The sequence below is a fragment of the Danio rerio genome, chromosome 1, assembly GCF_052040795.2.
Source record: "Danio rerio strain M-AB ecotype USA chromosome 1, GRCz13ab, whole genome shotgun sequence".
Classification (NCBI taxonomy): domain Eukaryota; kingdom Metazoa; phylum Chordata; class Actinopteri; order Cypriniformes; family Danionidae; genus Danio; species Danio rerio.
The window spans coordinates 47,723,158-47,744,077 of NC_141021.1; the positions used below are offsets into that span (position 1 = coordinate 47,723,158).

The 20,920-nt window shown below is 34.9% G+C and overlaps 1 protein-coding gene and 1 long non-coding RNA gene across 3 annotated transcripts in view; both read left to right on the forward strand.

Annotated features, from left to right (window-relative positions):
• Nucleotides 1–4,116: 4,116 nt before the first annotated feature.
• si:ch211-243a20.3 lies at nucleotides 4,117–18,649 on the forward strand. The gene is made up of 4 exons (NM_001145709.1): nucleotides 4,117–4,267; nucleotides 7,871–8,004; nucleotides 11,245–11,374; nucleotides 18,084–18,649. The coding sequence occupies exons 2-4, from the start codon at nucleotides 7,884–7,886 to the stop codon at nucleotides 18,391–18,393; spliced, it is 561 nt and encodes a 186-aa protein (NP_001139181.1). The 5' UTR covers nucleotides 4,117–4,267; nucleotides 7,871–7,883; the 3' UTR covers nucleotides 18,394–18,649.
• Nucleotides 18,650–19,519: 870 nt separating this feature from the next.
• Nucleotides 19,520–20,920, forward strand: part of LOC141386248 (uncharacterized) — a 38,662-nt gene continuing 37,261 nt past the window's right edge. For both annotated transcript variants that reach the window (XR_015476903.1, XR_015476902.1), the window contains exon 1: nucleotides 19,520–19,639. This is a non-coding gene — a long non-coding RNA (uncharacterized LOC141386248). The remainder of the gene's footprint in view (nucleotides 19,640–20,920) is intronic.

The window sequence follows — 20,920 nt, forward strand, 5'->3', positions numbered from 1 at the left end:
TCATTTATTTATTCATTGTCCTTCGGTTTAGTCCCCTATCAGGGGTCGCCACAGCGGAATGAACTGCCAACTACTCCAGCATATGTTTTACGCTGCAGATGCCCTTCTGACCTCAATCGAGTATTGGGAAAAGAAAGAAAATCATAAAGATTTAGACTTGAGGGTGAGTAAACTTTTATGTTTGGGTGAACTATCACTTCAAAATTAAATTGAAATACTTTCAAGTTACTGGAAATATCCGGGTGACCTCTTTAAAAGTGATTACAGCGTTTGTAAGATGCATTTTGATGGTCTGTTTGTTGTATTTAAGTTACATTGCATCCACATGCCAACTAATTCTCATTAGATTATAAGTAGACTGTTAGGTTGGGGTTAGTGAGTTACAAAGTTTCTAAAAGTCAGTTAAATGTCTGGTGAAGGAGCAGTATCAACAGATATTAAGCAGACAGTCCACTAAAACTCAAATACACCATTAAAATAGTGTTACCTAAGATGCTTATAGTCATGCCTACCCTGTTTATTTTGAGAGATAGTATGCACGATATTATACTAGTATGCTAGCCTGCTGCTCCGCATCGGGAATTAGGCTATTATTGGGTTTTAAAGTGTTCTTTGACCAGCAGGTGGCAGCAGAAGAGCACACGACACATTCTGAACAAACGTCTGACTCACGTCAAATAAAGAGGAGTTCCAAAATCATCAAAAAATGAATTACGTAATGATTACATCACTGGCACCGAAATACACATAATTAGCGCCAGAGCAGATAAATCAAAAACAGCCGTACAGAACCGCTCAAACAAACTTTTCCCTCTTTAAAGAACACGTTATAGTCTACAGAGAAACGCAATCTCTACTTAACAGGCCCTAGGTAGCCTGGTGAAAGGGGTGGTTCTTTTTTTTTTCCTCAAAAAGTGGACCTTTTTGCAATTATTCGTCTCATTTTCTATTGAATTATGATATTTAAATACAGCATTTTAGTGATATTTTATCACTATTCTGAATTAGCCTGTCGGGTGGTCATCATAACCAGACTTTTTGACTATTTTAGCCAAAATAAACAAATAATTTTCTTTTACCTTTTCATTTTTTGTTTTAACAAGGTCCACTATTTACAATAAACATTTCTTGTAAAATGTTTTCTCCATTTAAAAACAATACAGCAGCGAAAGATGACTTCACTTACGTCAGATCGTATGTTTTCTAGCACAGCTGGTTGTTGCACTCATGAAAAATATTTGTTTGCATTGGCCAAAACTGATTAGCTAAAGTCACACTGATTTTGCACCTTTGTCAGTGAGGGGTGGGTCTTTTGAACCTCCCGAACCCCCACTGGCTACGTCTTTAAAGTAGCTATATAGACACAATTCTTTGATGAAATGTAAAAAAAAATTACCCACATATTTGGAATAGTTTTATATTCAGCTTAATATGTTTTTCAAAGATAAAAAGACTGCGATAGACAGATAAATGGAGAGCTAGAGGAAGAGCAAGGAATTCAGTTAGAGGTGACAAATTGCCTTATTTAATGAGAAGCAGGTGCATGAGGGCCTTGTGACTCCTGAGCTGAAGTACAGGAATACTCACATTCTACAAAAAACACATACCACAAAAACAGAGAGAGAGAGAGAGAGAGAGAGAGAGAGAGGGAGAGGGAGGCGCAACAAATATAACATCTGGATACCAGGGAATAAAAATATTTCCAGCTCCATAATCTCCCTCAACTTTTCTTTCTGCTGTCATTAAACTCTTAAATATAAAGGTTCTTTAACATCACTGATGGTTCCATGAAGCTCATTTAACCTTCAAAGAACCTTAACATTACAATAATGTTTTAATATGGGGAATAAAAAAGGTTTCCATTATTAAAATGTCCTAAGAAACAAACGATTGTTTAAAGGACTGTTCACTGAATGTCTTGGATAACCTAAAAAGATTTAGAATTTTTAGGTGCGTGAAAGTCCACTTGGACCAGATATTTCTAAATACATTCATTTGGATTCAAAGGGAGAATGTAATTTTTTTTGCTTCACATAAATATCATTTACTTTTTCTAGCCATTCTTGGATTGTTTGGGATTCAGGAAGTAAGCAGTGTTTTGAAGTTGCTTTTTTGGCTGCAGATTATTAAAATATCAAGTGAGTATTTTTCAGGTTTACTTATTTGGATATCAGAGCTTCAAAAAAAAAAAAAAAAAATACATGGATTGAAATGATAGTGCAATATTAAGTATGTTGTCTATTACTCTATGTTCTTTTACATAGAGTAGTTTTATTAATGTGTACTTATACTTTCCCTTGAAAACATTTTTAGTGCAGTATCTGTACTTTGAACTGTACAACCTGCAGACACTACTTTATTTTTTCTTGTCTATGGGGATTAGAAAAATCAGTCTTTTGATTCCTGTCCAATCAATCTCACATAGAAGTAAAGAGGTAAATTGCATCATACAGAACTACCTCAAAACATGGGCGATTTATAATTGCAGCAATCTGTATGCGTTAAAAGTGTCCAAAAGATTTCCAAATTTTTTTACACACATTGATCCGACTGTTTAGATGCATGTCACTGAAGGAAAAATGAAGGATGTTTACTGTATGAAGAGCAAAATGGCTTTAAACACCCAGCAGTCAACAAGACATCAGAATGAAGTTGTACCCCAACGTCATAGAGATGTTGCATTTTGTTCATCAGGCTGACATCAATGTCCGAAGCCCAACCTAAAATCGAGCATAAATAATCAAAATAACCTTGTCCTTAGACGCTAGCTAAACATTTAACTTTGGTCACCCGACATCAAAACTAAATCTAACCTAATATTAACTTCTCAAGAGGTTGTGTGCATGCTGGGCAATACCCAAATGCACTACAGAATGTTACGTTTACACACATCCATAAATTACAGGTAAATGCATCAGCTTTTCACAGCATATTACTCACTACTCTTAAGTACTTTTAAAAGGGCAACTTTTACTCATATTTTGAGTAATATTCACAAGACACTTTAACTCTACTTGCGCTGCATATTTAGGCAAGTAGTGGTATTTTTACTTGAGTATGATTTTTCAGAACTCTTTCTACCCACATTGTCTCCAGCACTAAGTGTCCTTTCCTGTGGCATATGCTGTTTGTTTTGAGCTTCTGTGGAGGGGTTGATGACCGTTTAAAAAGCTAAAACTGTGATTGTGAGGATGGAAACAGCTGTTTTATGGATGAAAATAATAGTTCCAAAAATCAAGACTATAAACTCTTTGACATTTAGTTTCTAGTGTCAACATATTGTGAGATGTAAGCCTGGACACTGTTTTTAATCCAGGCTGAATTCAATTCTGACGTTTATTTTATTCACCCACTGTAACCATGGAAATAACACAGTGAGAAGTGAAGACACGAATAATGAATGCAGTGTTTTCAATAAAGAGCATTCCAACCGAAAGGCACATGCAAGCTCATGCATTTGTCATTCAGCGATGTTGTAGAGCCTTTTGATTGAGTAACAGGAATCATGTGAGAAAAGCTGATTTATGAGACTGCTGCCCTGTGAGATCGTGTGCGTGTGTATGTGTGTGTGTATGTGGAAAAAAGTCCTCACACATCAACTAAAACATCAAAAACTGACTGACGAGGACATCTGAAGTGCTTATCACTATTTGAAATGCTAATGATGTTTGCATATTATGCTTCAAAATGTCAACAAGACGTCCATATGGGTTAGTTTTAGAGCACTATTAATTTATATGAACAGATGAGGTCTGTATTGTGTGTGTGTTTGTGTGTGTGTGTGTGTGTGTGTGTGTGTGTGTGTGTGTGTGTGTGTGTGTGTGTGTGTGTGTGTGTGTGTGTATGTGTGTGTGTTTGAGAGAATTGGCAAAAATCCTCAAACAAATCTAAAGAAAAGGTGCACATCTGGAAAAAGTTGCTAGTTTGGAAGGGAGTGAGAAGACAGACGGAGAGAGAGGAAGAAAGAGCAGATACTGAGAGAAAGAATGAAAGAAACGAAGATGTATGAGAAAAAGAAAGTGAGGGAGAAAGGAAAAATGAGGGGGAAAAAGACAAGAGAAGGGAGGAGAAGAGTAAAATAGAGAGAGGGAGGGAGGGAGAGAAAGAGAGAGGTGAATGTACACAACATCACAGTTCTTATGCAGGGCAGACAGAAGTTCAAGAGTTTGCACAAAACTGACTGTCGACAATCTTTAACACAGTGATCAGAAAGTAGAAGGGGACAGAGGACAAAGCCCAGAGGGAAGCCACATATTCCCTAAGAAAAGTAAGTACTGCAATAATTAAGCCATTGAATGCCGTACACTATAAATGTAAAATATTCGTAAATTAACATATTTTATTACTCGTCTTTTTATGGAATTGCTTTATGAGACCCTGATCTTTCCTTCAACAACAGGTTTTGATAATAAAAAGTTTGGCAAAGTGACTTTTATTGACAATTTTTATAAAGTTTTCTGAGAGACCTTTGTCAGTAATGATAATAAACCTGACAATAAACTGCCAGTACTTATTATCGGATTTAATTTTCTGTAGGCTGTTATTTTGTACACATGGCACCTAAATCTATTAAAATGTCAACAAAAGTCACTTTGTTAAACTGCAGAGTTAGAATTTTCAACATCAAAAATTCCTATAATTTAATATAACTGTAAATTACCGGGGGGAACTATTAACCAATATTTTTACAGTGTAATAATTGTATTCACTTCTATTTGCGCCCTACAGTTCATTCTTCACGTCTAGACCGCATAAAGCATTAAAAAAATATCTGCTAAAATCAAATGTTTGTTGATGTGTTTGTGCTGTAAGTGCTTGATTAATATTCATGTCGCATGTCAGTTCCTTCTCTCTGCATTTTAAAGCCGTGTGTGATTTGAGAGAAACAAAAAGTGTGAAATCCGACAGAAGTGTCCTGATCAAACATTAATCCTGCGATTTTTGGATTCTCGAGCACGTTTCAATCTGCGCTGCGCCACGACGTGGAGACATTTTGAGAAAAGCTATCCTGACTCACTCCATCAAATTATGATCTCGGAGTTCAATACTACGTAAAGCTCTCTCTCTCTCTCAGGACTATCTCTCGGTGTTGGAGTCACTTCAGTTTTTTTAAACTGTTTTAGTCGAATGGTCCTGTTTTTAGCGGTTATTAATCTCACCTCAGATAGCTCTTCAGTCACTGGCTCTTGTGGCTCCGTCGCAAAAGAGATTTTCTTTCAAATTAACTAATTGAGTTTGCTTTGAGTTCGGTCAGTCACAAGACAATCAACCCGTCATCCATTTCCGCTCTGTTCTTGAACGAACTTGAGTTATTTTGTGATCCGATCCAAGTCATTTAATAGACTGGAAAAGCCCTGTATTGTGTGATTATTATTTGGAAGAGCACTTTCTATGAACTGGGTACAAAGTAAACACAAAAATATTTGTCCTGCTTTCTATTTCAACAAATAAGGACATTATAGCTAAAATCTTATGTTGTTGGTCAAATTGATCTGAATCAGTATTAAAGTTCACAATAAAAAGAAAAATCTGCCACCATCTTTCAAACGTGTTTGAAATTCTTTCTTCTGTTGAACACAAAACAAGATACTCTGAAGAATGTTGGTAAAAATCCTATTGTGGAGGATGTCAATGGCTGCTTTTCTTCAGTAGCTGTATATTATTTTGTCTTCAGTAGAAGAAATACATTCTTAAAAGCTTATTGAGTGCACAAATAGGAAATCAAAATCAGACTTTATTACCAATGCTAATGTATTTAAATCTATTTATCTTTTATAATAAAATGTTGTGGAAGATAATTGATTCTGTATGTTTTTCCAAAGTGCAAATGTTCAATTTCCGATATAATTAATTTATGCAAGAACAGAACATTTGCACCATAGAAAAACATGAAATATCGCCTGATAAAAGCATCTGCTAAATGCACAGTCTCAGACAAATAATTGTTTACAAAATATTAAATTGATTTATTAACTCAACCAAACACAAAGTACTTCTGCAAAGAAATTTTCTGTCTGTTCCTAGCAAGCGTTCTGCATTTTCAGTTTACACAGACCAAACTGTAGTATAATTTTTTCCCAGATTAGTATCAAACAGCTGGATCTGAATGAAGAATTCCAGAAAATTTGTAATAATGCAGAAATTAACAAAGTTATGTTACTTTGGCTGCACGAATAATCAAAGGTGATTTTCATGTGCATTTTGTCAGTAAAGTATTCTGTGATCAGCTGTAAATCTCCAGAACTGCTTTCAGATAAAGCAGCTTTTACTACACAGAGCCATACTTTACCAAAAAAGCTCAAGATTGCAGACGATTTAATTGCTGCAATTCTAAGAGATCTAAGATAATGATTTTGCGATTGGACTGCTGTTTGCATCCATTCTCAATGATCTACATCTCTGTGTTGCTGCTACATCTAAAGTACACAGAAATATGATATAATAATTTTGTTTAGACAAACTCATTTCATAGCTTTAGCAAAGTGTCTGAAATCCTTCTGTGAGATGTTTCTGTTGTTGTGTGATTATAAGTCATGTTGATTTATATTAGTAACCTGTTTGATTCAGTATTTTTTGTAGTAATTGACTCTGTTTGGCGTAGATTTACTATTGATTACAGGGCCGTGCTTCACTTGACAAGATGCGCATGACAATCGCAGCCTAGCTCGATCATGATCTTGATTTAATTTTGATTTACTGTACAGCCCTAGCTTCTTGGTATAATTTTTTTGTAGGGATGCACGATATATCGGCGGCCATATCATTATCAGCCGATATCTTTAAGACTATAGAATTATGTCATTGTATCGAATTTTCTGCCTCTGGTTTTGTTTTATTTAACCTATTATGTTCATGCAACAGTCAAGTTGCATGTTAATTTGCTATGCAAAGACATGGAAATAATCTATTTTTGGCAGGCTGATTCATGTAAAATTGTGAATATAGGTCTATAATCACCTTGCAATTTTTAAATTATTGCTTTCATGTAGTATGCTAGTCCCAAGTCTGTTCAAACTTTTATGAAGTTTTTAAAATAAAATAATTTGTTCACTGTCTAAAAATATAACCTTTTAAAATATTTATATTTACTGACTAATATATCGATTATCAGATTTTAAATATATAATCAGTTATTGTCATTGGCCCAAAAATCCATATCGGTGCATCCCTTTTTTTGTTATAGATATACCAATATAGGTCAATAAAACCAGTTAAATATAAACAATATTTTGTTTACTGTAATTAACTGTACCTTATTTATTGCAATATTAAGTCAAGTGTATTTCTCTTAGGTGGTTTTCACACACACCCACTTGTTTTTCTGAATTGTGTGGATATTCCATAAGTTTGCAGTGTTTTTATACTGTACAAACAGCATTTTTACTCGTTCATAAAACTCATTCTGTATGATTTATGTCATTTTAAAAATGGGGACATGGAGCAATGTCCCCATAACTCACTTTTTCCTTGTCATACCTATGTCAGAATACAAATTTGCGTACTGTATATCACAAAAACAAGCCCACGCACAGACACACTATCAGTGCCTCTGATAGTAACTCCTAAAAATAAAAATGAGACAACAACAAAAACAGCCCTGGAAGGTGGCCTAAAGAGCAATGTACAAACAATACAGACTTGAATGTAGATGAAACATAAAAGATATGATTATATAAAAATCTGGGCCCTTGCACTGAAATTTTAAATAGATCATCGTCCCCTAAAACACTTCTGGCTGTTTGTCCTGGAAAAATAACAAACTGCTCTCCCGTGTGCCAGATGCATTGGCAGGGTCTGAATCTCTTGCTGTACACCGAGAGTGTTGTTACTACTTGTTTTTCCTTTGTGATATTCAAACTCTACCTTTCAGACCCTTCCTCACCATGGCTGTTTCCACAACAACGAAAAATCTGATGGTGCCTTTGGTGGTTGTGGCGTTTTTGTCTCCATGTCTTGGCATGAGCAACGAAGTGGATTATGGGAACTGGAACTACAGAGAGGGAGGTAAAAACCAATGAATAGCTAAATACACTTGACATATGAATAACTATTAAGTGTTTAACCAAGCTTAGACTACTAGATTAGCCTAATTTTTCCAGCTTTCCATGGCATTTCAGATGCGTTTCCCGATTCTTAAAGCTAATACAATCTTGACCTGTTTGTTTTAATGTGGTTAATGATTTAAACCAAAATAATACATAAAAAATAACCTATTTATTAAATCAAATTAACCTATTATTTAAGTAAAAATAACAAATTATTGGATAGAAAAAACAACACAATTGTGGGGTTAAAAATAATAACCCAATTACTTGGGTTAATTTAACCCCTGATGTGTTCTGTCCCATATTTACCCAGGAGTAGGGTTAAAAACAACCCAATTTGGGTAGTTTTTAACCATGTGCTTTTTAGAGTGTATGTTAATATTTTGTTTTGGTGCATTTTGATCACAAATTGATCATGTGTCTGGTCACTGTGCATTGCAAGCCTGTGATTTTTAATATCTCTTATACTCTAAAAGAAATTTGCTCCTTGTTCAAACTATGTATTTAAAATTAGGTAAAACAACACAACTTCTAAGACTTTTTTGGTACAACTTAATTGTTTTATGTTCAATCCACTAACATTTGTTAAGTTAACTTAATTGATTTGTGTTGGGACAATATTAATGTATTGTGTTTACAGTGCAGTCTCACAAGCAAATAACTAATATTATCTACTATCAAAAAAAGTTGCTAATTTGCAAGAGTTTAGATTTGCTGTTGACATTGGTGGGGACATATCTAAAGCGCATACATAGCGAAAATTCTTTTTGCGCTTTTAAAAACATAAATAAAGTACTTAATAACATAAAATAAACACTTAATAATACAAATAACAACCCGTCCCATGCTGCAAAAGTCCATACACATGATTTTATTGCAATTGGGCTTTGAGGAGGTATAAATGTAGAGAAATTTAGAGAGTTGTGTCATGCAGTTTAACTGTTTTATCCCGATTATTGTTTTTTATAAGCATGCCAAAATTAAAACTGAATTTTGATTGAATGAAATTTACTGAATTAACTGCACTGCCTTGGTTAATAATATTACAGTGAACTCGTATCGAACTTGACTTTTGTGCACATGTAGGTTAGTAAGGGTTGACAAAGCATTATTTTATTTTTGAAGTCGATTAAATTATTGGAAGGTACATTTCAGTAGTTGGTGGATATTGGTGTGGACACATCTCCTCCATCCATGCTAATTCTACGCCCTTGCTAATTTGTACAAATTCAAACAATTTCATTCTAATGAAACTGTAAAATAAAAAAAACCCTCAAACCTCACTCCTAAAAGTACCTCTCATTGGGGGATAAATATACTAAAATGTACGAATGAGATTAATAAAAAAATAGCTAAAGAAATTTTACATATTTATCAATATAAAGTGTTCAACCAAGCTGAGACTAATAGATTAGCTCTATTTTTCCAGTCCAATCTCATGGGAAAATTTAAAAAATTTACATATTGAAAAGTTGCTAATTTGTACAAACATATACAATTTAATTTGTATGAAAATGTTACATTTTTAAAATAAGGCATACCCCCAAACCCATAACCTACTGCCTGCTAGCATTTCGGAAATGTTATTGCTGAGCAACACAAACAGCACACACAAGTATAAATGCACAACTATGCGCAAGGCAGGTGCCATGGGTCACGGCAACTGCTTGACGGGGAAGTATACACCAGCCTTATTCTTCATCGGGAGATAAGCAAAATCATACTGAAATTTACAAATAAAATCATACAAATTGATACAAATTAGCAACTAAATAAAAATTTACAAGTTGCCGTGAGATTGCATTGAATTTTATCAGAAATTGTGCAAAAAAAAATGTAGTATACATACAACACAACTTTAAATTACTCAGAATCAAGTCAGAATTATAAGCCCCACTGAATTATTAGCCACCCTGATTATTTTTTCCCCAATTTCTGTTTGACGGAGAGATTTTTTCAACACATTTCTAAACATAATAGTTTTATTAATTCATCTCTAATAACTGATTTATTTTATCTTTGACATGATGACAGTAAATAATATTTGACTAGAAATTTTTCAAGTAACTTCTATACAGCTTAAAGTGATATTTAAAGGCTTAACTAGGTTAATTAGGTTTACTAGGCAGGTTAGGGTAATTAGGCAAGTTATTGTATAACAATGGTTTGTTCTGTAGACAATCGGGAAAAAAATTAGCTTAAACGGGCTAATAGTTCTAGCCGAAATAAAACAAGTAAGACTTTCTCTAGAAGAAAAATTATTATCAGACACACTGTGAAAATTTCCCTGCTCTGTTAAACATCATTTGGGAAATATTTAAAAAATCAAAAATTCAAAGGAGGGCTAATAATTCTGACTGTAACTGTATGTAAAAAAAACTGTGTCAGTCTGGATTGGCTCTACGGCAACAGATTTGTTCGGATATACAGTTTTCACCAACATAGGCTCATTCTAAAAATGTAGCTCTATATACATTTCTGGAGATCGCAAATAATGTAGCCAGAGAAACGTATGGCTGCATTTCAACTTGAAAACAAACGATACGGGGCCATATGACATTGTTACTTTTCGCACTTACCGGCTGACCGTTTACCTCCATATGGACAGCTTTTCCGCTGTTACTAGTTTGTCCAGTAGCTCACCAAATACGTTGGAGGATTTGAGACGGAGCAGAGTTGACAGTGGTCAATTTGTGCTTTTTGAAACACAATCGTTTGGGTTCAGGAAAGGAAGAAGGTGGATCAGTCGATCTGTCAGACAGTCAGTCAGTCAGCAGGGCCCTCTGGTGAATTACGCGAGAAGAGCAGATACGAATGGCCTTTGAGATCTGAAAAAGTGCACACAGCAACCTCTAGCAGACTTGTGAAAACAAAAACTGCAAAAAAAAAAAAAAAAAAAAAAAGTAGCTCCTGGGACATATTTTTCTCTCTTCAGAAATGTACATACGTAGGGGTACATGATCAGAATGAGCCTGGGTTGGTTTTTGCGAAGCTAATATTAAATTTAAAGCACAACGCTGACATAATAGATCTGGCTTAATACAAAGAGACATCTTCTAATGCGCACACTTTAAAGCTAAAGCCTGTACTCCAGTGAGAGAAACCTGATTAAAACGGTTGTGAACTATCAGACAGCCTCTTGTCATGAGGCAGCCTGCCTTATTAGAGACTAACCTCATTGTCTTTGCCCTCACGCCAGCGGAGAATGTGAACGTGGCCAACATACGCAGCGTGACTCGAGTGTTGGACGCCTGGGGCAAACGCATATTCAAAGATATCAAGACCCTTTTACACTCACAGCCCAATGCCCTTCTGCCAGACTATTCCAGGTAATGACCTGCATTTCCTAATGCCAAATGCACTGCTACAACTTCTTTCAAGCGTATTGACGCAAGTAAAGCAATTAGTATAAACCAACCAGCAATATTTTAATAATCTGCTTTCCCTGCTGTATCTCTTGCTATGTTCACTAAAGCTTTCTTGTCTTGCAAACCTTCACTTACCAAAGTTCTTTTTTGCACATGAAAGCTGCTTGTTGGGCTGTTTTATATAAACTAGAAAAAGGCACTGTCCTTTGGGGGTTTGTTATCCTGAAGTCGGCAGTTTAACAGACTTACTCTCTGAGCCCTAAGGAGACTGTTTTCGTGAAGCTGAATCTAAGCTACAAGCATTGAAACAGCACTTAAAATGCCAGAAAGGGGATCCTCGGGCAAACACATGCTATCCGAATTACTGGAAGGAAAAGGGAATAATGAAGCCAGGCCTCGATGTTAATTCAGAGCGAAACTGTTAAAGCCGATCTTTTCTGTCAGCTGTCCAGTGTTTCACAATGGTACATTGAAAAGTCATTTGAGAGAGAGAATTAATGTGATATATAAAAGCTTTCAGCAAACAAAAAGTAGTTTTAGTCTTTATTTGGGATTTTATTTTCCCTTTTATTTAAAAAATCTAACTAATATTATAGTGGTGGGAAAACGACATTTAAAGTCTCCTTGAAATCCAGATGACAAATTTTCAACATGCTAGTATTAAAGACTGTGTCAACTGGAAGTTGCTAAGACTTTTATTCCAGTATGTTGATATTAGGCATGGGCCGGTATAAGATTCTGATGGCATGATAACCTTGGAAAAAAATATCAGTTTCACGGTATTGTGATTACTGCTCTAAAATATATTCATTTAAATGTCTGGGTAAAAACTAATACTTTTTTTTAACACAATATTTTATTTTTAGAAATAATGCTGAATTTATTATTGATGCTGAACTTTTAATATTTTGGAACAGTAATCATGTTAGGCTAAATAATTGCAAAAAATCATTGACTGCTGTCTTCATTTGTTTTAAAAACATAGATTTATTTATAATTTAAAACAGAATCTTTGGTTATCTTTACTGCTGGAGATACTGTTGTCCTAAAAAACAAAAAAATCTTACACATACCTTAGGAATTGTATAGTACAAAATTTTGGCGGTTTCAAAACCTTGACTTTTCCAAACCCTGTTATACCTTGAAAATGGTTGTTGTCCCATGCCTAGTTTATCCTAGTTTATACTATATCCTAGTTTAGTCTATTTTCTGGAAGGGGATCATGTGTGAACAGACTTTTTTTGAAAATAACAGTAAATTCGTTCTGGCAATTTTCCAAAAAGAGAAGTTGTAATATTACCTGTAATTTGCTCTGTGTGAACGCAAAAGGAAAATTGCCAGAAAGAGCACATTTACGATTAGAACATGCTGACAAAAGACATCTACTGCAGCCAATAAGAGCATTCAGAAGCATTTACCTCAGCGCTGTTTATGAAAATAAAAGTCTTTGAATACTTTTATAGGCACATTAAGTTGCTAGTGGTTAGTGCTACCACACAAATGTCCATCTCGACCTGCGAAAGTGTTCCCCCTTATGTTTACATTGAAGTTGTTCATAATGCTTATCTATCCACAGAATTTGTGATGTAGTCAAATGTGTAAACATTTAGCTGCGGTTCGTGCTTCTGCCTTTGGATGTCTCTGCATGGGACAAAAGCAGCTGCATGAATGCTAAAGCTTTAAATAAAAGTGAAGCCATCAATAAAAGCCTGAGCCCTGTTATATTTACAAATACACGTTTAGAGGCCTTTTCTGGAAGAATTTCAAAACGTCCTCGTCTGTGTGAATAGCACTATTTTGAATTTCCGAATTTGATCTGGAAATATTTACCTGTATCACTGCATGAAAGGGGCAATTCCCTCATAGCAAACTAATGGTAAGACGGCTAACAATATTAATATACAATTGTTATGAAAGCCCTCAGGTGAAAGGCAATTGCAAATAGTCAGACTTTGATATGCGATTACCAAAATAAGCAATTTGTTTTCAGTGGATTAACTTGCACGGATTAATTATTTATCTTATGCATAAAAGCGTGAGCTTGCAAAATAAACATTGTCATTTTTGATTTCATGCAGACATTAAGGTTCTCTATGAGGTAGTGTTAGAAAATTACAGCAGAAGTCAGTCAGATTTAGTAGATATAAGATTAATTGCTCTGTAGTTTACAAAGTTTTCGGCTACCAACTAGACACGACCTCAACAGAATAAATGCATTATTAATAAATTAGTTTGTTTCCATATGGTCTTTTTATAACAATGTGTACAGCAGATTGCTTTAGGATGTGCAACATTAGAGAATTACTCATGCAAAACCAGCCTGATCTCATGAGGAAATGTAACTATTTTACGTTTTGTCAGTTTAGGGGCTAATTTGTACGAGTTCGTACAACCACCCCTAAACCCATCTTTCATTAGGGATGAGCAAATCATACTAAATTGTATGGTTGAGATTGTACGAATTCAAAATCAAACTAAATCAAAATGTTACGGATTTTCCATGAGATTGTGTTGGAAAAACAGTGTCAGTTTTGCTTTCAATTTATCAGTTCAACGTTATCATAAAGACTGTTTTCAGTGTTGATTTTTTTTACTTGCAAACATCTAACCTCCATGAAGTGAACTAAAGAAATGAACTGGAGGACATTTACATGCATACAAAAAGGCGGAGCTTCAAAACCACACCCATCTATTGAATAATCTTCATGGACCAATGGTAATTTCAATTTGAAAGTTCATTCATGCATTTTCCTTCAGCTTAGTCCCTCATTTATCAGGAGTTGCCACAGCGCGATGAATTATTTTGGTAAATGTTTTATGCAGCAGATGCCCTTCCTGCTGCAACCCAGTACTGGGAAACACCCATGCACACTCACATTCACACTCATACACTAAAGCCAATTTAGTTTATTCACTTCACCTGTACCACATGTCTTTGGACTGTGGGGGAATCCAGAGCACCTGTTGGAAACCCACGCGAACACGAAGGACAAGCAAACTCTATATAGAAATGGCTCAGCCGGGACTTGAACCTTTCTTGCTGTGAGGCGACGGTGCTAACCACTGAGCTGTGATGTGAAAGTGAAATATGGAAAGTTTTTTATTTTCCTTATGTTTTCTTTTCCTTATGAAATTGGTTTTGGCATTTAGCTCCAAATGATGTTACGCCAGTTCATGTTTCTATTTAGCTCATTTCCATAAATCATTAACGTATATTGACACAAGTAAAACAAGTATAAAGTAACTATTAATGTGTTTATGGCAGGACTTTGAATGCGTTTTAGAAAAATTTATGGCAGAACACTGATTTGGAGTAGTTTCACAAATGTTACAGAGCAAATGAACTCTAAAGTAGAGTAAATTGTGAAGAAAAGACCTTTTTTCTTTTTGTTAATGTTCTGGAAGCGGCAGGACTGGACATTTGTCATAATGTGGTGTAGAAAGGACTCGTCATTCTATGACACAGAGCTTTTTAACACACCTGGAGGCAATAGCGTCGTGACCTTTAGAGATTTTGAGAGGCAGGTCTTGGCCAGGAGCACCAGAAGCTCAGCCTTGTCATATTAAACTACGTCCTGTTAATGTATGTTCTTTGACTTACTGACCCCACATTCTAGTACGCTAAAGTGAATGTGAAATCTCCTTATTCACATCTCTAAATCACAATTGACAGACACTTAACTATAAATAATGACAAGCTAAATCATGCATTTTGGGTTATGCACCTTTTAAGAGCTGCACTTTATTACTGATACAGAAATGAATACAGACACCTGCTTACCTTTTGTTTTGAGCTATATATTTTTTTATCTATTTCTTTGGCTGTGCAGAATTAATCAACTGTGAGAGAGAGAGTCACACTCCCAAAGTTAATTCTGATAATTAAACCAATAGCAAACACACAATGTGCTTCTTTTTTGAGTGATAAAGACTAGGTTTAATCAGTGAGTCTATTTATAGATTTGCTATCTGGTGTCTAAAATCACTACTCAGCCTGCTTCCCTTAGTCTGTTTTCTCCCTGAACAATGACGCAAGTTACTATGGCAATTCTCATTCAATAGGAATGACCTACAGCGGCGTCATTTTTCACAATAACAAAAATAGAAGATCATTATTGGAAAATGTCCTATACCTGAAAAGCATGTTCCCCTTTCTAGCACACTAAAAACAACAACATATTCTATCCATAACTTATTACACTGAAAAAATTGTTCATTGGATTTACAGTTTTTTTTAAGGTACAAGTGGTTGCAAACTATTTATTTGGGCTGAATTTAGACAAACAAACAAAGTTGAACGTAGCTAAATGTAATTTTTTGGTTTAAATTCAGCCCCTATCAATTGCTTGCAACTAGTTAACTCTAAAATAATTAGTCCAATCCAATATATATATATATATATATATATATATGATAGTCGTCATCACTCCCTATGTACACAATGCACTTTTACACAAGACACTGAAATGTCTCTGTATGAATTTTATAAGGTTAAATATTTTGTTATTCCTCTTCCTCTACCTCCCAGCAAAGACACAACGTCATGAGACTCTAACATTAGGTTAAATTTAAGTCGATAATGTCTATGGACAATGTTACTTAGACGTCCAATAATGACTTGAAATTGATATTTGGTTCATTTTAGGTTGTGTTGAAAAGTGTCCAAAATCAATCGACAAGCCGACATGTTAAACCAACGTCATATTGACGTCAAATACTGACATTTATTCGTCAGGTATGCCAACCAAAACCCAACGGTCATGGTAGTGTCTACACAACATCAAGCTGTAACCTAGTTAAACATTAAAATTTAGTTGTTTTTAGGTTTTTTAGATATTTTGTTGTTTTTGGACATTGAACATTAACGTGGACCTGATGTTGAGTTCTGACGTCAACCCGATTTTCATTTCCAAACAAAATGCAACATTCCACGATGTTGGGGTATAACGTCAATCTGACGTCATGTGCCTGCTGGGCTATAACTAAAAACTGGCAACTGCTGAGTGTGCATGAAGTGTTCAACGGTATTCAGTGTTTAGCATAACTGAGTGCACCCCATTTTGAAAATGAATAGTTTTAGTCTTGGTAAATATAGGCAATATATTTTGGTACATTTAAACAACACAGATTTATTAAACAGATACATTTATTAAAATAATATTTTAGTCACCAAACATAAAGAAAATGAAATACAATAAAATTCAAGTGAAACATTGCAAAAAAAAATTACAAACTACAAAACTTCAACTTAATCTTAAATTTTTTTCTGCTTCTGATGATTTTTCCTCTTTTTTTTGTTTGTATTTGTTTGTCCATAACATATAAATCTGGGTGTACTAGTTTCTGGACTGTTATCGTAAGTTATTTTGTTAGATAAGCTTCAGATTTGGCTTCAGTACTAACTAATCTAATGTACAGTATATGCACAAATATAATATTGTAAATCTTCCTATCAAAATATTAATTGAAAAGACAGATTTGTGGGGGTGTACTTATATTTGCTGAGATCTGTATATTGTTTTATTCCATGAAAAACATCTTCAGGCTATCTAAAGTGCACTTTATCTTTTCTGAAGATTGTAAGCATAAAAACATTACTTGGCACGTACACTTTGAATAGTGTAGACTAGTTATAAGTAGCCTATACACTGACTGGGACGTACTCAAGACTGGTTTGGATGTCTAGTTGGGTAAATGCAAAAGGTGTCATGATCCACTTTACTTTTAACAATATTGGTACTATATTACAAGCTTGAGTCACTTTTATTTTAAAGTTATTCAATGTGTTACTTTGTTATTTTATGTATTGTTGAAAGTATGCATTGATATTTTTGCGTGATTTTTTAGATGAACTAAAATAAGCTTAAGATTGTAATATATCGTCTGTAAAAGTAACATTACCCAACACCAATTATTAACACGATCCGTGCTGCCATTTGTAAGCTAAACTTAAAGAGTGATTGTTTGAGGAAATTTTTATATTTTGGGAAACTTTATATTTTATTATGGGAAACAAATGTATTTCTGTCGTATCCCTCTATTATTGTAATCATAAACCAGCTTTGTCTGCGTGGTGTTGCAGTGGGTAGCGCTGTCGTCTCACAGCAGGAAGGTCGCTCGTTCGAGCCTTGGCTGAGTCAGTTGGCATTTCAGTGTGGAGTTTGCATGTTCTCCCTGTGTTCATGTGGGTTTCCTCCTGGTGCTCTGGTTTTCCCCACAAGTTCAAAGACATGTGGTACAGGTGAATTGGGAACGCTAAATTGTCCATAGTGTATGTGTGTGAATGAAAGTGTATAGGTGTTTCCCAGTGATTTCCCAGTGGTTTCATCTAGAAGGGCATTTTCTGCGTAAAACGTGCTGGATAAATTGCGGGTCATTCCGCTATTTCGACCCCTGATTAATAAAGGGACTGAGCCGAAAAGAAAATGAATAAACCAGCACTACTGTAGGCTTTATTTAGTGGCTAGTGGCTAAAGTACCTTTAATATCACACATATAAGACGAATATGAATTTAGGCTACACTTCAAAATGAATTTTGAACTACTGAATATTTACATACTTATTTTTATATGCCAGACCCCTGCAGAAGTGCACAAATAAACGTCAATATAGCCTGCACTTTCTCTCGAAGTTTTCGCACATACAGACTCACTGTTTTATTCCTCTCAGGGTTCGTCCTCTCTCGGAGTCTCTGAATGATCTCTTCAGGGAGGTTTCACATTTACAGAAGCGCATCACAGACCTTAATAATCGCCTCTCAACCCTGGAGCCCTTCCTCCGCCAGCACGGGTACAGGGAGGAGGGGGAGGATGGAGAAGACGGCAGGGGCCCGGAGAGCGCGAGGGCCGGGCCGAGTCAAGCGAAGTTTCCGCGGCGGTACACGGTGCGAGTGGTCCGTCCTGTGACCCGGGCGCTGAGAAGCAGACGGGTGAAAGTGATCCAAAACGAAAGCAGAACGGTCAAATCGAGTGAGAGGTAGATGGAGAGATGGAAGATTTGCAAATATTATCCTCAGATAGTAATGTTGTTATTATTCATACAGGATTATATTTGGATTGGAAATTTAATCTTTATATTAGACGTGTTCGTATAGGCTATCTACTTTTGGTCCTCATGCTCGGGCCTCACAAGTGCGATTAAAGTTCCCCGGCAGAATAAAATAATGTTGGTTATGTTTAATTTAATTTCTGTGGGGATTCTTTAATGAAATACAGTAGCCTATGTGTATCCAGAACCAGGAATAAAACTCTTTAAGTATATTTATGTCAATTGTGTTTTATTTTTTATGTACCCTTACTAAAATAAACCACGGTTTTACAGATAAAACCAAAACAACAACAATAAACAATCACAAATTGACTATTTTACTAACCATTGATTAACCATGATATATTTGTCATAAAATGGCAAATGTTTGTACAAATGGTAATCAAAAAGCATTATTATGCTTTTACTATAAAAAAACCATAGTAAATTTTCATATGGGGTAAATCAAATGGGTTGTTAGACACTTAAATATTCATAAAGTCTGAGATTTTTGAGGCACAGTGCTTGTACCTGTTAAGCTTAGATGTAAGGCTATTGAATTATTAAAGTGCTGTCATATACACTGCATGTGTCAAACATTCCCATTCACATGCTAGTCATAAATTATGTAAGCCAGTCAGCATTATTTCTCACAGGCTTCTAAATAGCCTATTTTGTTAAAAAATCTCTTTGCATTTATGAAAGCATCATTACAAACCATGCTCTAAATTCAGCAAATATTACATACACATTGAATGTAATTCACATTTGTTTTTGTTTTTTAAACTGAGTAATAAAAATAAGAGCAGTAGGCATGTGCAGCAGATCAAATCATCAAATATCGAATCAATTCAATTCTGAACTCTGAACATCTGCACTGAAGAGCCTACAATAGTTTATGATGTCTCAACTGTCTTTAACGCAGTATTAGAATACATTTTGGACTTGTTTCGTTATCTTATGTAACAGAGAGAATTACAATGCTGCATTTTAGAGCTGAGAGGATATAAAGCAAAGCGCCACTAGCCTCCAGATGTGAGGATGGAGCTGGCGTTTTGTGATTCCGGCCACAGGGTGGCAGTGTTGTGACGAAATTCAATGCGCGCCACTTTGGAAAGCGTCTGACGTCTGTGTGCCAGTGATTTTTGGTTGCCACAGGACCGCTTAGCGTTGTAATAACAAACTGAAGTGGATATTTGGTGAGTATTTTGTGTTGGTGAGGGTGGAAGACTATAATGGATGCGTATGACCACATACATAGGCCTACAGGTTTATTTTTTATTCGGTTACGCAAAACTTTTAGCACCTCTACTGAAGTGTCACTACGAAAACATGTTTGCATATTGATAATTGTTACATTGATAACTATTAACGTATACATCAGTTATTAACAATGTAATTTTTAAAGTGTTTTGAAGACATTCATTACGCGCCGCTTTGGAAGCTTCTGACGTCCGCGTGCCAGTGATTTTTGGTTGCCATAGGACCGCTTAGCGTTGTAATACAGGGTGTCCGCAGGGGTCTTAAATCTTCTTAAATATCAAAAGCTAAATTTTAGGCATTGAAAAGTCTTAAATATACTAAAATGTTGTAGTGTAGGTCTTAAATCTTTTTTAACAGGTCTTAATTTTCATTTGTTCATGTTTGTTCACCCAATGGCCATTAACACCTATACAGTCATCAACAACTATTATCAATAAAAAATTGAACTTTTTATTAAAAAAATATTGCATTTAATTACTTTGCTTACAGTAATATTTGCTTAAAATCTCTTCATGTATTTACTGCTGAGGATACTGACCTCACCTAAATTTGTTATTATTAAATTATTATTATTGTAGACTGAAGTAGTTGACTATGTTTTGTTCTATTCTTGGTAAGGGTTATTGGTTTGTGAATAGATATATTTGAAAAGTTATAAGAAATTTTAAAACAAAATTATTATTATTATTATTGTATTATTAAATGTATTAATTTTTGATCATTATTTGATAGGGTGAGTAAAAACCTTTTGTAACTGGGATATTCCAAAACTATCCTTAAATGTCATTCACATTGGTCTTAAAAATGTCTTTAAAAGTCTTAAATATAACTTGGTGAAACTTGCAGAAACCCTGTAATTACTAACTGAAGTGGATTTTTGTTGAGTATTTTGTTTTGGTGAGGGTGGGAGACTAAAATGGATGTGTATGACCACATACCTAGGCCTACAGGTTCATTTATTATTCGATTCTGAGAAACTTTTAGCAACTTTAAGAACTAAAGTGTTACTACAGAAACATGTTTACATATTAATAATTGTTATATTAATAATTATTAATACTATTATTAAGTATAGGTAATTTCTTTAGCGATAAGTCTTTTATTTTACAATATTAGGCTACTTTTGCCATTGTGAGTTTAAAATCTCACCATTTCAGTTAGAATTGCAAGAGATAAAGACAATGTCAGAAAAATGGCAAAATTACAATGAAAATAAT